Here is a 16,684-nt window from a genome sequence, read left to right as displayed (position 1 = left end):
AGCAGCTGACTCCAGGCAGGGCCTTGGTGGCGGTTTCTCCAAGAACAAGTGGCCTTTTCTGAAGTGACTTTGAGTTTCCTCCTCTCCCTAAAAGGCAAACAGGTGCCATGTCTGCGGTCCACCAGGTATCCCTAGCACCCCAGCCAGCGCAGGCTCCTACAACTTTAACGTTTTTGTTTCTAAAGGTTTTACTTATTTATTCATGAGAGACACAGAGAGAGGCAGAGACGCAGGCAGAGGGAGAAGCAGGCTCCATCCAGGGAGCCCGATGGGGGACTCGATCCCAGGACCCCGGGATCACACCCTGAGCCAAAGGCAGAGGCTCAACCACTGAGCCACCCAGGCGTCCCCAACACTAACGCTTGCTAAGTAAATGAAGCGACTGTGGACTCCAACTTCTAGACTGGCATCATGATAAAGACGAGTTTACTTTCTAAACCTAACTCAGAAAAGGGTCAGAGCATGGGCTGTGCGATTCGCCTCGACACAAAGCGTGTCTGTGATTGGAGCCCTCCTACATGTGAGGCTGCGGCCGTGCACACAAACCACAGCCACCCCAGGGGAATTCAGAAACCAGGGGCTCTTGGCCACTCAAGGAAGCTGCTTGACGTGGCCCCAGTAAAACACCTGGGGAAGTTTCCTGCCCGTTTCCTCTGTGGCTGCTCCATCTGCATTTTTGCTTCCTCCTTCCCCACTTTTTTTGTATTGCCTTCTCTCTGCTTTGGGGGCGGGGGGTTGTTTCAGAGCAAGAGGTGCCACCTGTGGCTTGGAAATCAGCAGGGCTGGCTGATGGGGCTGATGGGGCCATGCTGGGAGAGGGGACACGTCCCAACGCTCCTCTGTAACTCTGCGTCTTACTCTGCCATTTCGAAGTCTCGAGGTTGTACCTTCTGGCTATTCTAAATAATTCCACTGTCTCCTCTGCTACGAGAAGGAAGGAGCTAGAAGAGGTGGATCAGTTCAGGGGCACCTGGGTGGTCGAGTGGTTGAGCGTCTGCCTTTGGCTCAGGGTGTGATCCCAGGGTCCTGGAATCGAGTCCCACATGGGGGTCCCCATGGGGAGCCAGTCTCTCCCTCTGTGTCTCTGCTCCTCTGTGTGTGTGTGTGTCTCAGGAATAAATAAATTTTAAAAATCTTTCAAAAGAAAACCGGTTCAGAATCTTCTGATCTGTGGAAGAGGCAGCCCTCGCCACCCCGCTCGTGTAGTCTGGGGGTCGGCCCTGACTCTGTGGTGGTGGAGGGAGTGCATACTAAGTAGAAGCACTTGATGGGACGAGCCAAGTCCAGCCACCAGCTTGGAGCTGTTTTCCAACGGGCAGTTCATGGGCTTGGAACCGGCCCATGTGACCAAATGACCCATTTCACAGAACCCCCCTCCTTATCCCCTGCTTTGACTCTCACTCAAGTAAGGTGGCCAAAAATTAAAAACCAAGAAAGGTGAAAAGATATCACTTTTTTCGAGTTGTCTGATCAAGGGACCCCCGTATCAGAAGCAGACATCTCTGGAAGAGACCTATGTGGGTCTTGAGGACAACTCTTCACTTTCCAAACAGGGAACTAATTCCCAGAGAGGTGGGGTGGCCCATCCAGGGTCACAGGGTGACAGATGCCCAGGACCGAAGTTCTGTGAGCCTGCCCACAGCTGTCCCTGCACCTAGCCTCTGCATGCCCCTGCCCTTGGCTGTCCTGACTCCGCGGCTGACACTGTCCATTCTTTGCAATGAGCTTTTTACTGAGACGTAACCTCCAGATCCTAAGGGTGTAGCTTAGTCACTAGCATCCAGATCAAGAGTCTGAACAAAACTAGCACCCCAGGAGCCCCCTCACACTTTCTCCCGGTCACTTATTTCCTCTGGGGTGGCCACTATCTTGAGCTTTGTTTTACTTTTTATTTCAACTTCCTTAATAGAATAGGACTGGCCTGACTTTTTTTTTTTTAATCACCATACAGAGAACATATTAGATGCTGGTTTGAATTCAGGAAGGGGGATCTTTTGTATTTCAAGTAAAAGGGGTTCCAACTTCCCAGTGGGGTTACTTTCAGACCCACTAGTTCTTTTCTTTTTCTTTCTTTTTTTTTTATTTGAGAAACAGAGAGGCAGAGTCACAGGCAGAGGGAGAAGCAGGCTCCATGCAGGGAGCCTGATGTGGGACTCGATCCTGGGACTCCAGGATCACACCCTGGACTGAAGGCGGCGCTAAACCACTGAGCCACCCAGGCTGCCTGGGCCCACTAGTTCTTGAACAGGAGTTCCCTCCTATCCTCCTAAACCTTTGAAACCGTGGTGCCCAAACATTAATTTCTTAATGTTCCTTAATTTCTTTTCCAAGAAAACACTGGGCATTTTCGAGCCAGCTTCCTCTACCTGAAATTCCCACCAGAAAGTCCCTCTGTCCTCTGCAGGTGGTCTACCCACAAAGCCAGCTACAAAAGAAAAGGAGCCTGGGGTCCTAGGGGGTAGTAGGCAATGGAAGTGCATTTGGAAAAGCTCTGTGGTAGGAGAGAGCTTGGGGTTTTGGAATAAGCCTGGACTGGAGGTGATGGCCCTTGACCTAGCCCGAGACACACCGTGCACGGTCGCTGCGATTGGACAGGGCAGGCCTGTCGGGAGCTTGGATTTAACCCCGAGTGGGGTGGAAAACCACTGTCATAGCCTAAGAGCAGCAGGGACAAAGTCGGGTTTCCTGCACCACCGCAGGGAGAGCATTCATAGAGCAGAGGAACCATGGGGCGTCTCACAAACACAGGCTCCCTTGAGCACAGTTAGTTATCGGGTTGGGAAAAGGTGGGGTTTAGGTGATGGGTACACAGAGGCTCTATGCAAAATGGGGCAGCGTGTAAAGGGTTGGCATCAGCCCAGGCTGCAAAGCAGGCTCCTCTCTCCCTGGGACCCTCCAGGTTGGGGTAGACGTGGAATGTCCCGTCTGATGCCGCCTGCCTGGAGCTCTGTGTCAGGGGTGGAAAGCGAGCCTGCTTCTCTGACAAGAGTAGGATGTTTCCTTTTCCCTAATAGAACTTCAGGCTGCAATGCTCCTGAGAGCCTAGGACTTTAGAGAACCAGGTTTCTCTGTAAGAAAGCAGTTAGCATTTGGAGGGACCTTATTTTGACACGTGACAGCTGACTGTGTCCTGGGGGGAAGGGGGCTGTATGTCCTGTTTGCTTTGCAGCTGCTTTACCTGCAGCGCCAGTTATTCCAGCCCAATCGGTGGTGGGACCCACTGGTCTGCTACCACTGCCTCAAGGGGTACCTGTTCTTTCACCCCAAACAAACAAATCAATAAGTAGGTTCTAGCATTTTCTTCATGCCAGGCACAGAGGTGGGTCGCCCTCCTGAACAAAGGGACTCTGCTCTAGTCCTCATCAGCCGCTCCTCTATCTGGACCGCCCACCCATCTGCACCTCTTCAGGTCCTAACCATCCTTGCGATCCAATTCAGAAAGCCCTGGGTGCCCAGTGGGAAATGCATCTCCCTCTGCCAGACTCTCTGGACTTGACCCTTTCCTCTCCTCAAGGGCCTGTCTCGCTTTCCAGCCCACATCCTGGCTGTGTCCACACCTTGTTTCCCCCTTTAGACCTTAACCATGGCAGACAGCATCCATTCACCGATAAAATCATCCCTCCTGGAGACATCCTTGCTTGAAAGTTCTGACATGGAGCCCTGACAACTGCATTATTTTAAAGTTCGCCTGGTGGTTGTTTCCCTGGCCAGGTCTGGGTGCTGCCGCCCTGGAGCAGACAGTGTGGTACTCCGTGGAGAGCGGATATTCATAAACTCTGGAGGATTAACTGGAATCCAGTCATAGGCACAGCCTCCAAGGCTGAGGGCCGCCACGGGTCTGCTCACCTCCTGCTGCCCCATGGGACCCTCATCCCCAGTGGCATGTCCTGCGACAGGCCCCTGCTCCCTCCCCACCCCCATAATCCCTTCACTTGACACCCTTCCAGCCTCTCTGCCTGTCTGGCTCACTGCTGCATCCCCAGCATCATCAGATGAACACATTAACCACCCGGATTCAAATCACAGCCCCAGATCCCTAGAGAACTTCAGAATCGCCTGGGAGGCTCGCTGATAGTGCAGATTCCCAGGGTCCCCGGCAGGACTCAGAGACCCCAGTATAACTGACACGGGGCCTGGGAATCTGCGTTCTAAGCTGCTTCCCCATCCCGTGTTGGGGGTCTGAGTGAAGGGCCGCCATTTAGGGGTGCAGGGGATTGCCTGCATGCTGTGGGGGCAGCCTTTGTTGTGTGAGGGTAACCTGCAACGTGACATGTGGACTCTGCGGTGACATTTCCTTCCCTTGGCTCTTCCTTTTCCCCTCCAAGGCCCTCTTCACGATTCCCAGACCAGCTCGGGCCTCGTTGCCAACCCTGCCTTCCCAGGTGTATGACGTGCCAGCCCAGAGCCGGGGCCCCCCAGCTCTGAAGGTGAGTGTGGCCTTCCCAGCATCACACAGATTGCTCTTCTGCTCCCTGCCTCTCCTTCCACCTGTCACTGAGCGTCTCTTAGGGGGCAGGTTCCCAGGTGGCTCCTCCCTGGGCTTTGGGGACAGGCTGGTAGGTCATCTCTAGCCTTGGCTTCCTGTGATGCTCTCACCCCCTCCCACACTTCCGGCCTGGCTTTTGCTCCAGGGCAGGTGTGACCCTCGTCTGGCCCATGGATGAGCACACTTGCTCCCTTTGCCACGACAGATGCCGGAAGCACAGGCTGCCCCTGCACAGGACGAGCAGAGTTGAGGCACTGGCTTCGGGCACCAAAGTCACACACATAAAGACACACATGCTGGACTCATATCACTCACCTCACTCACCTCACCCTCATCCCGGGCCTCTCACCCTTGTGTTTATTGAAAATAGTGAGGTTTTGTTCATCGTGATTTTTTTGCATTAATTGTGATTTTTTTTTAATGTTGCATCACATTGTTATTTACCTTAACGATTGAGAATTTTGGTGCTCTCTCAACCGCTGTGGCCAAGGCAGCTGCTTCTCTTCCTTCTCCCTGGTCCCCACCCGAGAAGAGGCCATCTCTAGCACAGCCACCCCCTGTGCTTGGCCATCAGATTCCCACCCTTAGCTTTCCCCGAGCTGGAGTTGGCCCCTGTGCACTACGACCCCATGCTCAGGTGGCATGATTCGTCCCTGAAGGTCCTGCTGGGGCACTCTCCACTCTGCTTGAGGGGGATGAAATACACCCTTCCCCAGTGATGAGGAGTTGGTAGGAAACCCACATTTCAGCTCTCTCCAAAGCAACCCCCTCTCCAGAGTCCAGCTCTTTCTTTGCAGAACCCTGTTTCCTACTTTCTTTCCCCTCACTTTGGAACACGGCACCTACTTTTCACATCCTGATATATGTATTTTCTAATTGCTGTACAAAAAAAAAAAAAAGCACATCATCTGTCCAGAACCATGTCTTATGCTCCTTACTGGGTGTCTATATGGCATATGGCCCAGTGTCCTGGTGGTTAGTAGGCATTCTGTGAATATTTGCAGGATGATGACACAACCTACAAGCACCAGGAAAATTTCTGCTGAGAAAAACAAAAAAAGACGGAAGCATATTAAGTCACAGTTTCATGTATTCCTTTTTAAGTCCATGCTAAGGCTAACCTACAGATGCAAATGAGCCACCCTATAGTTTGTCCCCAGCTTCCGTCAAGAGGGCATCTTCTTTTTTTTTTAAAGATTTTATTTATTTATTCATGAGAGACAGAGAGAGAAAGAGGCAGAGGGAGAAGCGGGCTCCCCACAGGGAGCCCGATGTGGGACTCTGTCCCAGGACCCCAGGATCACGACCTGAGCCGAAGGCAGATGCTCAACCACCGAGCCACCCAGGCATCCCAAGATGGTATCTTTTTAAAGCACAGAGTCTGTTGTTGAAAACATAACCACATAAACTTCCACCATGTGAGCATCATGACCGAGAGCCCCCCAAATCTTTGGTGTTCTGTGTTCTCTTTTGGAAAGAACACTTGCAGTGGGTAGAGTTTGTGATGTGTATCCATCAGGAAGGAAAACTCCAAGTTATCCTTTTCCGTCTTTCCCCAGGAGCCAGAGAAGCAGCAGTTATATGATATACCCGCCAGCCCCAAAAGGGCAGGACTTGGTTCCATGACCAGCCCACCAGGTGTAAGTATGACGAGGCCCAGAGATTCGATACTAGGAAAATGTGAGCATCCTCCGGGATGTTTTATTAGCATGGCCAAAACTGGGAATGCAAATTCCTCATAGCAGAGCTTATTTCCTTTGAACCCCCTGCTGGCCGTGGTGTTCAGGAACAGGGCGAGCAATGTGCTTTGGGCACATCCTCTACCTTCTCCGTGCCTCAGTTTCTTATAACAAACTAATTGTGAGGACTGAGATCATTTCTGCAGAGGACCTAGTACAGGTACAGTGCTTGGCACAGAGCAAAAGCTCAGTAGATCTTAGGTAAATGCTTCTTCTTCCTCGCCTTCCACACCTCAGAGATGGGTTGTGTTAAAATGGGTTTTTATCTGTTTATAGAGGACATGTCTTAATTTGAAAATCTGGAATCCATGTTCATTGTCGAATGCATTTAAAAATACATATACCTATGCCCAAGGTCATTGGGGAAGGCCTTTAGAAAGTGATGGCATCTCTGCAGCGTCGTGAGGGGTGCATAGAGGTTTGTTAGAGGGAAAGGAAGGGGTCGGGAGGGCACGTAGAACAGAAGGACTGGTTTGGGCAAAATGAACTATAATGGGCTAAGTGAGCATTTGGAGTTCAGGGGATGGTGAACAGCCAGGGTGACTGAGCCCACAGGGAGGCTGGTGGCAGGTGTGGTGGGAGGCTTAAAGGCGGATACAACCAGATTATGAAGGGCCTTGAGCGATGATGGCAATGGGGAGCTGCTGAAGTCACTTGAGTGGGGGAGTGACCATCAGATTTGTAAGAAGCACGCTACCCGGCACTTAGCAGGTCCTCAGCGTAATGCACATTTGTCAGACGAGTCACTCGAACCCTCTTTTTATTGCTACTGACCTGGGCATCTTTGTGGGGCTCTTCGCAGAGGCAGAGCGCTGCCGCGATGTCGGCGATTGCCACGAGGCAAGGCAGCTACAGCACGTTGCCGAGCCCCCAGAAGTCGGAATGGATCTATGACACGCCAGTGTCTCCAGAAAAAGCTGATGGCAGAAATGCATCTCTAGGCAGCTTTGTGGAAGAATCAGAGCCCCACACTCCCCGCAGGTATATGTCCAGCTTCCAGAATCCTCCAAATAGCAGAGCAAGGTCCCTCAATCCACACCTGCATAAAAACGTGCCCATGCAGAAAAAACTCAGCCTTCCAGAAATTCCTTGCTACAAATTTCTGGCACCCAGGGACACGATCCCCTTGGACGAGAGCGCGGGCTACAAGGTCCCTTCAAGCTTTCTGATTCCCCGGGTGGAACAGCAGAACACCAAGCCAAACATTTATGACATCCCGAACGTGGTGGCCGGGGGCCGACGGGCCGTGACCGAGCCGGGGACAGTGAACGGGCCTTCGGAGAACGCGGACCGCAACTCCGCGTGGCCCTCGGGACAGGCACCATCGCTGTCCCCGGACCCCGACAGGCTGTCCGTTTCCAGCTGTGACAGCAGAGCCAGCGTTGTGTCCTCGTGCTCGTCCACGTCCACGGACTCCTCGTCCAGCTCCTGCTCGGAGGACTCAGGCAAGGAGCTCTCGTTGGACCCGGACCTGGCCAGGGAGACGGTAGCGGCGCTGCAGCAGCAGGTGGCCGGCTCTGTCGCCGGCCTGATGCTCTTTGTCAGCAGGAAGTGGAGGTTCCGAGACTACCTGGAGGCCAACCTCGGCGCCATCCGCACGGCTGCCCACCGCGTGGAGGAGTCTTTGAGAGCATTCCTGGAGTTCGCCCGCGGGGTCCAGGGGAGCGCCTGTAACCTCAGTGACACCACCCTGCAGGCCAGGATCCGGGACCAGCTACAGACCATCTCCAACTCCTACCAGATCCTGCTCGGGACGAAGGAAAGCCTGGACAGCTGCAACTGGTCTCTGGAAGTCCTTGTGACCGACAAGGTCCAAAACAACCCGGATGACCTCGAGCGCTTTGTCATGGTGGCACGGATGGTTCCAGAAGACATCAAGAGGTTTGCCTCCATCGTCATTGCCAATGGGAAGCTCCTTTTCAAGCAGAACTGTGAGAAGGAAGATACCTTGCCGATGACCCCCCATGCACCATTGAAGCTTGCAAAATGCTACCAGCTTCCCCAAAGGGAGATTGAATCATATCAGAGCAGCGTTCCTGTTCACAAACAAAAGGAAAGCGTACACTCCCCCGAGCTACTGAAGAAAAACGGGACAATTATCCGCGAACCGGTGAGTTCAGCGTGGTGTTATAAGGATGCTTTCAAGTTTTATCTGGAGTGGTCACCCATCAGTTAGATGCTAAGAATATTTCACTGATTAATTATTAGATAGTTCAATAATTGGATTATTGTCTTCCAATAATTGTTGAGAGATGTTGGTTCCATTTAAAAAAAATAAAATTCATGAAAGTAATGTTCCAGATGAAATCTTATTAAGAAGTAAGATAAACACTTTAATATATTTTTTTAAAGATTTTATTTATTTATTCATGAGAGACACACAGAGAGAGGCAGAGACATAGGCAGAGGGAGAAGCAGGCTCCATGCAGGAAGCCAGATGTGGGACTTGATCCCGGGACTCCGGGATCACACCCTGAGCCGAAGGCAGATGCTCAACCCACTGAGCCACCCAGGCATCCCTAAACACTTTAATATTAAGGCACATCGGATGTCTTCAGGAAACTTGGTGTCTTGGGGTTTGTCTCTAATACTGGGGTTAGGGAGGACTTTGAAAACCTTTTGATATCTGTTCTTTGAGCACCTTTTTTAATCTCACCAATGAGTTTCCTTGCATTTTTGACAGTTTCAGATTTAGTCATTTTCTTTGTGTTTCTTAGAAACAGAACAGGAAGTGTAAACACTCTTCCAAGTTTTGCATGATCTTAGCAGCCTCCAGACTGCAGTTACTGTTAGAAATTCTTTGCTGCATGAGTTCAGACGCTATAGAAAGAGAACCTCTGGTTCAAGGATTTCAAGGATCAAGGGTCATTATAATTTAAAAATATAGATATAAAGAGATATAATACACATTAATATAAATATATGTATACTTTTTTAAAAACCCATGTGTCCTTATATAAAGCCATATTGGTAGGAAAAATTCAGCCCTTGGTCTTGCAAAGTCTCCTTTGCTAAGAAAAGGCATCAGACCTCTGAAACTAATAACATACTATATGTCAACTGATTGATTTTAAATTTAAAAAGGGGGGGGGCATCCAGAGGCAGAACCATTGGCAAAACTATAAAGAGAATTGTTGAGGCAGCCTCGGTGGCTCAGCGGTTTAGCACCACCTTCGGCCTAGGGCGTGATCCTGGAGACCTGGGATCAAGTCCCATGTCAGGTTCCCTGCATGGAGCCTGCTTTCTCCCTCTGCCTATATCTGTGTGTGTGTGTGTGTGTGTGTGTGTGTGTGTGTGTGTGTGTCATGAATAAATAAATAAAATCTTTAAAAAAGAGAGAGAATTGTTCAGGTTTTAAAGTGGACATAAATACCTCTATACCGTGTAAAAACCATTCAAGTTGGTAATCAGGAGGGATTTTATTTTTCAGAAGTTGCCTAACCTAGAAAAGACAGAAAAGTCCATCTCAGAAGGAAGGTTGGATGAAAACAAAAACTTTGAAGCACAGGTAAGTGATAGTGCTGACTGCCTGGTACTTGTGACTCACACGCTTTGTCCCTAGAGATGTCTTCTTCTGCTCTGAACAAGTCAGCATGAGAGCCACGACCCACTTGGGAGTAGATGTTTTTATGATAGTTTTTCCCATTTGCAGTAGAAGGACCCCTGGAGATGAGCAGGCCCGATGAACCCCAGTAGGGTGGAGCATGATTCTCTAACCATTAGTGACATAGTTCTTGGTGGCCTGCAGGTTTATCATGGGTGGGACTGACATGGCTTTCAATAGCATGGACTCACATTTCCTTTTTGTATTCTCTTTTAATGCTTCTGATCACAATAGAAAAACCATTTTGGTTTGGGGCTTGTTTATCATCAACTCTTTGACACTTAATGTACCTTCCTTTTTTTTTTTTTTTTTTTTTAGTTAAAGATGTTATCATTGTGCTTATTTTTATTGGTTACCTTCTACTGGTGGCAAATGACAATGACTTTCCAGTTACCAATTTGAAAAGTTTCCATTAAACTAATATATATAAAACCAGTGGGTTATGTTAAAGACGCAAATGAAGCAAGTCAAGGTCAAGAGGGAGGCAAATAGGGCCTAACCTGTGAAGGTCATCTGAGTACCTGAAGCCTGAGGACCAGTGAACCAGATTAGCTCCCTGGCTAGGGGTGCATTGGGGTGGAAGAGGCAAGAACAGAGATGTCTGATGACATGGGCAAGACCATTTGTCTTCTCAGGGGGTAAAATGGACCGAGAACTCTAGGCTGGAAGTCCTAGATCAGGGTGCCAGCATGGTCAGATCCTGGTGGTCTGTCTTCTCGTTGTGTCTTCTCAAGGCAGAAAGCAGAGAAGGGAAGTGAGCTCTGGCAAGGGCACTCATTCCATCACGGGGCCACATCCAAATGACCTCATCCAATCCCAGTGACCTCCCAAGGGCTCATCTCCTACTACCTTCATGTTAGGGGATGGAGTTTCAACATATGAAGTGGAGGAAGCATGAAAAATCAGACCTTAACACCATCTGAGTGCTTTGAGGCTGCGAGTTTTGAGACGGCAGGTGGATGAGAGAGCACGCAGATTAATGAAAAGATTAAGACATTCAGATCTAACTGACTCAGTTCAGAACTCCAGCTCTTCTTTTCACTGAAGGAATGACCATGGGCAGCCCCCTCACTTCAGAGAGCGCCCATCGCCCCACCTGTAACCTAACAAAGGAGCTTTGGATCATTACCTGGAGTGGTTGCCACTAAGTTAGATGCTGAGAATCTTTCAACAATGCCTAGACTTTGGGAAGACACTGGCTCCATATTTTAGAAAATAAAACTCAAGAGAGTAAAATTCTAAATGAAAACTTTTTTTTAAAGATTTTATTTATTTATTTAGAAGAGATAGAGAGAGAGAGGCAAAGACACAGGCAGAGGGAGAAGCATGCTCCCTGCAGGGAGCCGATGAGGGACTCGATCCCAGGACCCCAGGATCACGCCCTGAGCCGAAGGCAGACGCTCAAACACTGAGCCACCCAGGTGTCTCTCATTTTATTTTATTTTTTAAGTTATAGATTGAGTCATTGTCAATGTGCTTCTTAGAAGGGGCTGCTAATGGTTTGTTGAGGGTATTGAATAGGATTTTATATATTTAACATGTGAGGTTATATATACAACGCAATAGATAAGACTGTATATATAAATACTATAATTTGGCAGCCCTGGTGGCCTAGCTCCCTCCAGGGAGCCTGCTTCTCCCTCTGCCTGTGTCTCTGCCTCTCTCTCTCTCTCTGTGTCTCTCATGAATAAATAAATAAAACCTTTTTTTTAAAAAAAATAAGTAAATACTATAATTTACATGTAAGTGCTTTGAAAACATTGATTTGTTAGGCAAATGGTGCACTGTGGGGCTTCCCAAGCAAAACTATATTTTTTCTTATAAAAAGCCTAGGAAGTTGAGCAAACCAGAAGAAGGGAGACAACCACAGCCTGGTGACCAGACGTGTCTCTTATCAATTGTTTTCCTCCCTTCTCCAGAATCCGAGCTCCATCTCCTTGAGTCAGCAGAATCCTGAGAAGAGATTCCACCTCTCTGAACACTGCCGCCTCTACTTCGGGGCGCTCTTCAAAGCCATCGGCGTGTTTAACAGCACCCTCAGCAACAGCCAGCCCCCCGAGATCTTCATCACGCAGAGCAAGCTGGTCATCATGGTGGGCCAGAAGCTGGTGGACACGCTGTGCAAGGAGACCCAGGAGAGGGACGTGCGCAATGAGATTCTCTGCGGCAGCAGTCACCTCTGCAGCCTGCTCAAGAACCTTGCCCTGGCCACCAAGCATGCCGTGCTCAAGTACCCCAGCCCTGCAGCCCTGGGGCATCTCCAGGCAGAGGCCCAGAAGCTGGAGCAACACACTCGCCAATTCAGAGAGACGTTGGAATGAGCCTCCTCCTCTCTCTCTCTCCCTGCTGACCTCCCAGCCCCAACCTGTGCCACCCTGTCCTATGGGAAAAGCCAGCCGGGGAGGGTGCAGTGATGAAGCTGGTATTACCAAGTGGCTGGCTAAACAACCCCAGGACATTGACTTATCCCATGGACAGCCAGGTAGTAAATAAGGACCTTGCTAAGGTTTTAGCATGGCATGTGGGGTCAGTGTATGAAGTGACGTTGTAGAAACCAGTGTTACATTGGTTGAATGTATACCTGTTTTAAATTCATTCATTCTATGCTTATTTATTGGGCACCTACTATGTGTCAGGTTCTAGGTGGTGGGCATATAGTAGGGAATTAGACAGAGGCCTTGCCTTCAGGAAGCTTACAATCTAGTAGAGAGACAGAAAATAAGTGATGAAGAATTACACGCACGATGTCAGGTGCTAGGAAGACAATAAGGGAGGAAAGACTTATTTTCAAATGATGAATTTCTGTTGCATCCGTTAGCAAATGTAAGTTTTTTATTTTGGACTTAATTAATTCTGTAAGATTTGGTACAAATTATGTATCTGCATCTTACACTATATATATATATATAGAGAGAGAGAATATATATATCCTATTCTATATATATATATAGAATCTATATAATATAGATATCTATCTATATTATAGATAATATATATTATCTATATAATTATATAATTATATATATAATAGGAATATATATATCCTATTCTATATATATATTATCTATAATATAAATATCTATCTATATTATAGATAATATATATTATATAGATTCTATATACATATAGAATAGGATATATATATTCTATTTTATCTTAACCAAGTTAAAGATGCATGCTATATTTAAAACATAACATGTTCTGTTGGGTTCCTCATTAATTTATTTTGTATATAATACTCTATGTTGATAAATTCAGTATGTTTACTCATAAAAGGCTTGTAGTTCAACAGTCTCAGATCTGTGACCTTTTATAACATTATGTAAATATAATCATGAATCGAAACATCCTTTGTAGCAATCCTTTCTTTGGAAGAGTTGGCGATCCATGCCACCCAGGTTCTGGCACCAAAGCAAAGCCACCAGTGTTTACTTTTCTTATTCAAATGCCTCTCCCCAAGGTGCACAAGGAGATGTAGTAGAGGCCAAGCGCTCATGCACAAGGCTAGTACAGCAAAAGCAAAGCCATCACCCATGGTGGTGCAACCAAGAGGTGTAATGTGGACAGGATACTCACTGCTGGGCACGGATCTGAAAGTGGTGCAGAGCTCCCCTCACGTCAAACCACCTCCTCTTCCTCTCCTTGCAGCTGGTTCTTCAGCTCATGTTGCTATGGTTGCACCATCTCTACTTCACCTCAAGTGAAGGCCCGCGTCTCCTTTACGCATCGGCCACTAAACACTTTGGTAGCCTGGAAACAGCATCCTCAGGCTGGAAGGCATCTAAAATGTCACCAGCTCCTGCTCCTGCCAGCTATTCTGCACTTGGCAGGCACTTCGAAATGGTTGACTGTTAGAAGACTGGTTGTTTTCACCGAGTTACTCCTAGGATCTCAAAAGAAGGACCACCATCTTTGTGAGGCTTGTTTGGTTCTCTACACTAGAACAGAGAGGCCACATTCTTTGAACAGCTGTGATCTGTATCGGTTGGGACTCCTTCTAAACCCTATCCAGTCTTTCTTAAGCAATAAAGGAAATGTATTGACTCAAGTATCTAAAAATAACCCAGGGGCAGACTGGCTTCAAGGCCAGCTGATGTGGGTGCCCAGTTTCTCAGCCCCACTTTCTCTGTGCTAAGTCTCATGGTTGCAAGGTGGCTTCCCCAACCTATGCCCTTGGATTGTGGCCCGAAGAGAAGAAAGAGGCTTGATTCTGCTTGGAGTGGCTGCTTGCCCCTGAAAGCCCCACAACAAACAGGGCTTGTAGTACCCAGATTGACCTACACTTGGGATTCACCCCTGTGCTCTCTTGCGCACGCTCTCACTCTCTCTCCCCCCCACTGTGTCTTAAGAGAGGGAAAAGAATAGCCCTGCCAAGAACTATGATATGCTCTAGATCCCTCTGCTTTAAATGAACAAGTTTACCTGCCAGTTTCATGGATGTTGAGAGAAGACACAAGATTCTGGGATCAGAGATCATGTCTGGAGTCCCCAGGATGACCCCTAGGTCCAATGATTTGAAAGGAGGAATCCTAAGACTCAACATTATGTTCATACTCATGGCTATGATCTATTGCAATGAAAGGAAACAGCAAAGGGAAAAAACTCAAAAAGTGCAGGGCGAAGGAATACCAGGTTCAAATGGCCAAGCGTCCTCTCTCCATGGTCACACAGGACCATTTTAATTCCCTCAGCAACAAATTGTGACAGCACCCGTGAGATGTTGCCAGCTGGGGCAGCTCACAAGAGCCTCACATCCAGGGTTTCCATGGAGCTGATCACATAGGCAGCCTCTACATGGCACATTCCCAAATTCCAGACTCTCAGAAGGAAAGCAAGTGTCCAGCATGAACCACATTGTTCGTACAGTTTAGGCATGCTGACCCCTTCTCATCAACTCTGGGGAGGGTGAGAACCCTCCCCAAATCCAAGTTTTCATAAACAACAAGAGGCCAACCTTGCAAGCCAGCCTTTCTAAGGATACTATTCAGGCCTGCGATGTCAACTCTTCTGCCCAGAGGCAAAGGATTTTCCTTACCGCCTTGCCAGCAGCTTATGCTTCATCTTTACATCATTTCCCCCTCACCTCAAGTCCCAGGGCAGAGCAAAGGAAGGCACAGGTGATGCTGTGCACACACTGGGTTTGTGTCAAAGCCAAAGAACTCTGAGCAGAGGCAACCCCAGTCTTTCAAAATGGTCTCTGCACAGACCTGGCCCAGCTTTGCCTCAGAGGGAGACATTATCGTTATTATTCTAGACGGCAAACAAACCTGCCTTTCTGCTCTGGAGGGAGACATTATCTCTGTCTTCCAAGGGTGTTCGCTAAAAACCACCTTGAAGAGGTAATTCAGAACAAAATGGCATCGATGCATCTGTTCAGAGGACACGCAAAAATGCAAGAGGCCCCAGAGAACTGTGTCTCAACAGAGACCCCAACCCAAGTTGGGAATGTTTTTGGAAGAAGGGAAGGGGTGGCTGCAGGAAGGCACCAATACATGTTTACTCTGGATGGCAAGATTATTTTTGCACCATAGGAATAGCAATAGTACATATTTATTAAGTGATTACTACATTCCAGACCCTGTTCTAATTCTTTAGATGTTTTAACTCATTCAGACCTTCATCCGTGAGGGGCTCTAACAGGTAATCAACAGCTCCCCGTTGCCCTCAAAACACTAGAGATGTAGGTATGTAGATAGGTAGGTAGAAAAACATATATGGAGATATATCTGTCTATCTGTACTTTTTTCTGTATATATATGTATTTTTTAAGATTTTGTTTATTTATTCATGAGAGACACAGAGAGAGAGATGCAGAGACACAAGCAGAGGGAGAAGCAGGCTCCATGCAGGGAGCCTGATGCGGGACTTGATCCTGGGACTCCAGGATCACACCCTGAACCAAAGGCAGATGCTCAACTACTGAGTCACCCAAGTGTTCCTTTTCTGGATATATTTTGAGATGATTGTTGACAAAGTACAAAGCCGCTGGGTTGAAAATATTGAAAGTTGCTGCTTTTAGCTAAATTTGTTTCCTTCCCCTTTTTTTTTTTTTTGAAAGAGGGCAGATATGGGATGAGTTTCCACTACCTTGATAGGATAATTGCTCCTGAAAAATATTTAAAAGTAAAATAATATCACTTTTTTTTTAACTTTTAGCACAGTTTTGCTCGGCAGTTTTCTATAATGCCCAGAATTCTGTGCTGCTTCGTCTCAAGGTAGGAAGAGGAAATGGTGGGTGGTGTGGTGGTGCTGGTGGTAGCAACTTGACCTCAATTAAGTTAAATTTCATCAGGAGGATGGAAGTGGTGAGGAGCCTAGTTGAGAGATCTTCCAGTGTGACAAGTAGTAGAGAGCCATGTTTCTGGTTTGGGGGCAACTATTTTTTATAAAACATGTTTTTAAAATTTTATATTCTCCCCAAGTATGCACCCAGGTCTCCAAAAGCTGCCCATTTACAAAAGTTTGTGTAGAGGACTTGCTAATGCCCATTAGTGTAGAGGACTTGCTAATGCCTTTTTCCTTTCATTCGTTCACTGAACAAATATTTATTGAGCATCTCCTATCTACCAGGCCTCTGCTGATCACTAGAGATGCTGCAGGGGACAAAACAAAGGTTCTGCAACTTGCAGCCTTCATTCCAGCTGAGGAGGATGGGAAACCAGGGCCAGGAAAAGGTGAAGTGAGAGGCACTCACCTTGAATAAAAAATGTAGAGGGGCACCCAAACGCTTAGTAATCAAGATAAATTGTATTTTACCTTTTAAAATGCAATCTTTTAAAAATCACAATCAATGCAAAGAAGTCCATGATGAACAAGATATCAAAATTTAAATTTATAATATGAGGTCAGTGGTGG

At 47.7% G+C, this 16,684-nt stretch overlaps 1 protein-coding gene across 1 annotated transcript in view; it reads left to right on the top strand.

Annotated features, from left to right (window-relative positions):
* Window positions 1-12,632, top strand: part of CASS4 (Cas scaffold protein family member 4) — a 33,555-nt gene extending 20,923 nt beyond the window's left edge. Inside the window, exons 3-7 of the mRNA XM_055304281.1 lie at window positions 4,326-4,427; window positions 6,046-6,126; window positions 7,028-8,335; window positions 9,656-9,733; window positions 11,749-12,632. Coding sequence (XP_055160256.1) covers window positions 4,326-4,427; window positions 6,046-6,126; window positions 7,028-8,335; window positions 9,656-9,733; window positions 11,749-12,150 — 1,971 coding nt within the window. The 3' untranslated portion in view covers window positions 12,151-12,632. The remainder of the gene's footprint in view (window positions 1-4,325; window positions 4,428-6,045; window positions 6,127-7,027; window positions 8,336-9,655; window positions 9,734-11,748) is intronic.
* Window positions 12,633-16,684: the final 4,052 nt, after the last annotated feature.

This window comes from Nyctereutes procyonoides, unplaced genomic scaffold, assembly GCF_905146905.1.
Source record: "Nyctereutes procyonoides isolate TBG_1078 unplaced genomic scaffold, NYPRO_anot_genome, whole genome shotgun sequence".
Taxonomy (NCBI): Eukaryota; Metazoa; Chordata; class Mammalia; order Carnivora; family Canidae; genus Nyctereutes; species Nyctereutes procyonoides.
The sequence above is the reverse complement of the archived record's forward strand: the minus strand, read 5'-3'. Positions and strand labels throughout refer to the sequence as shown.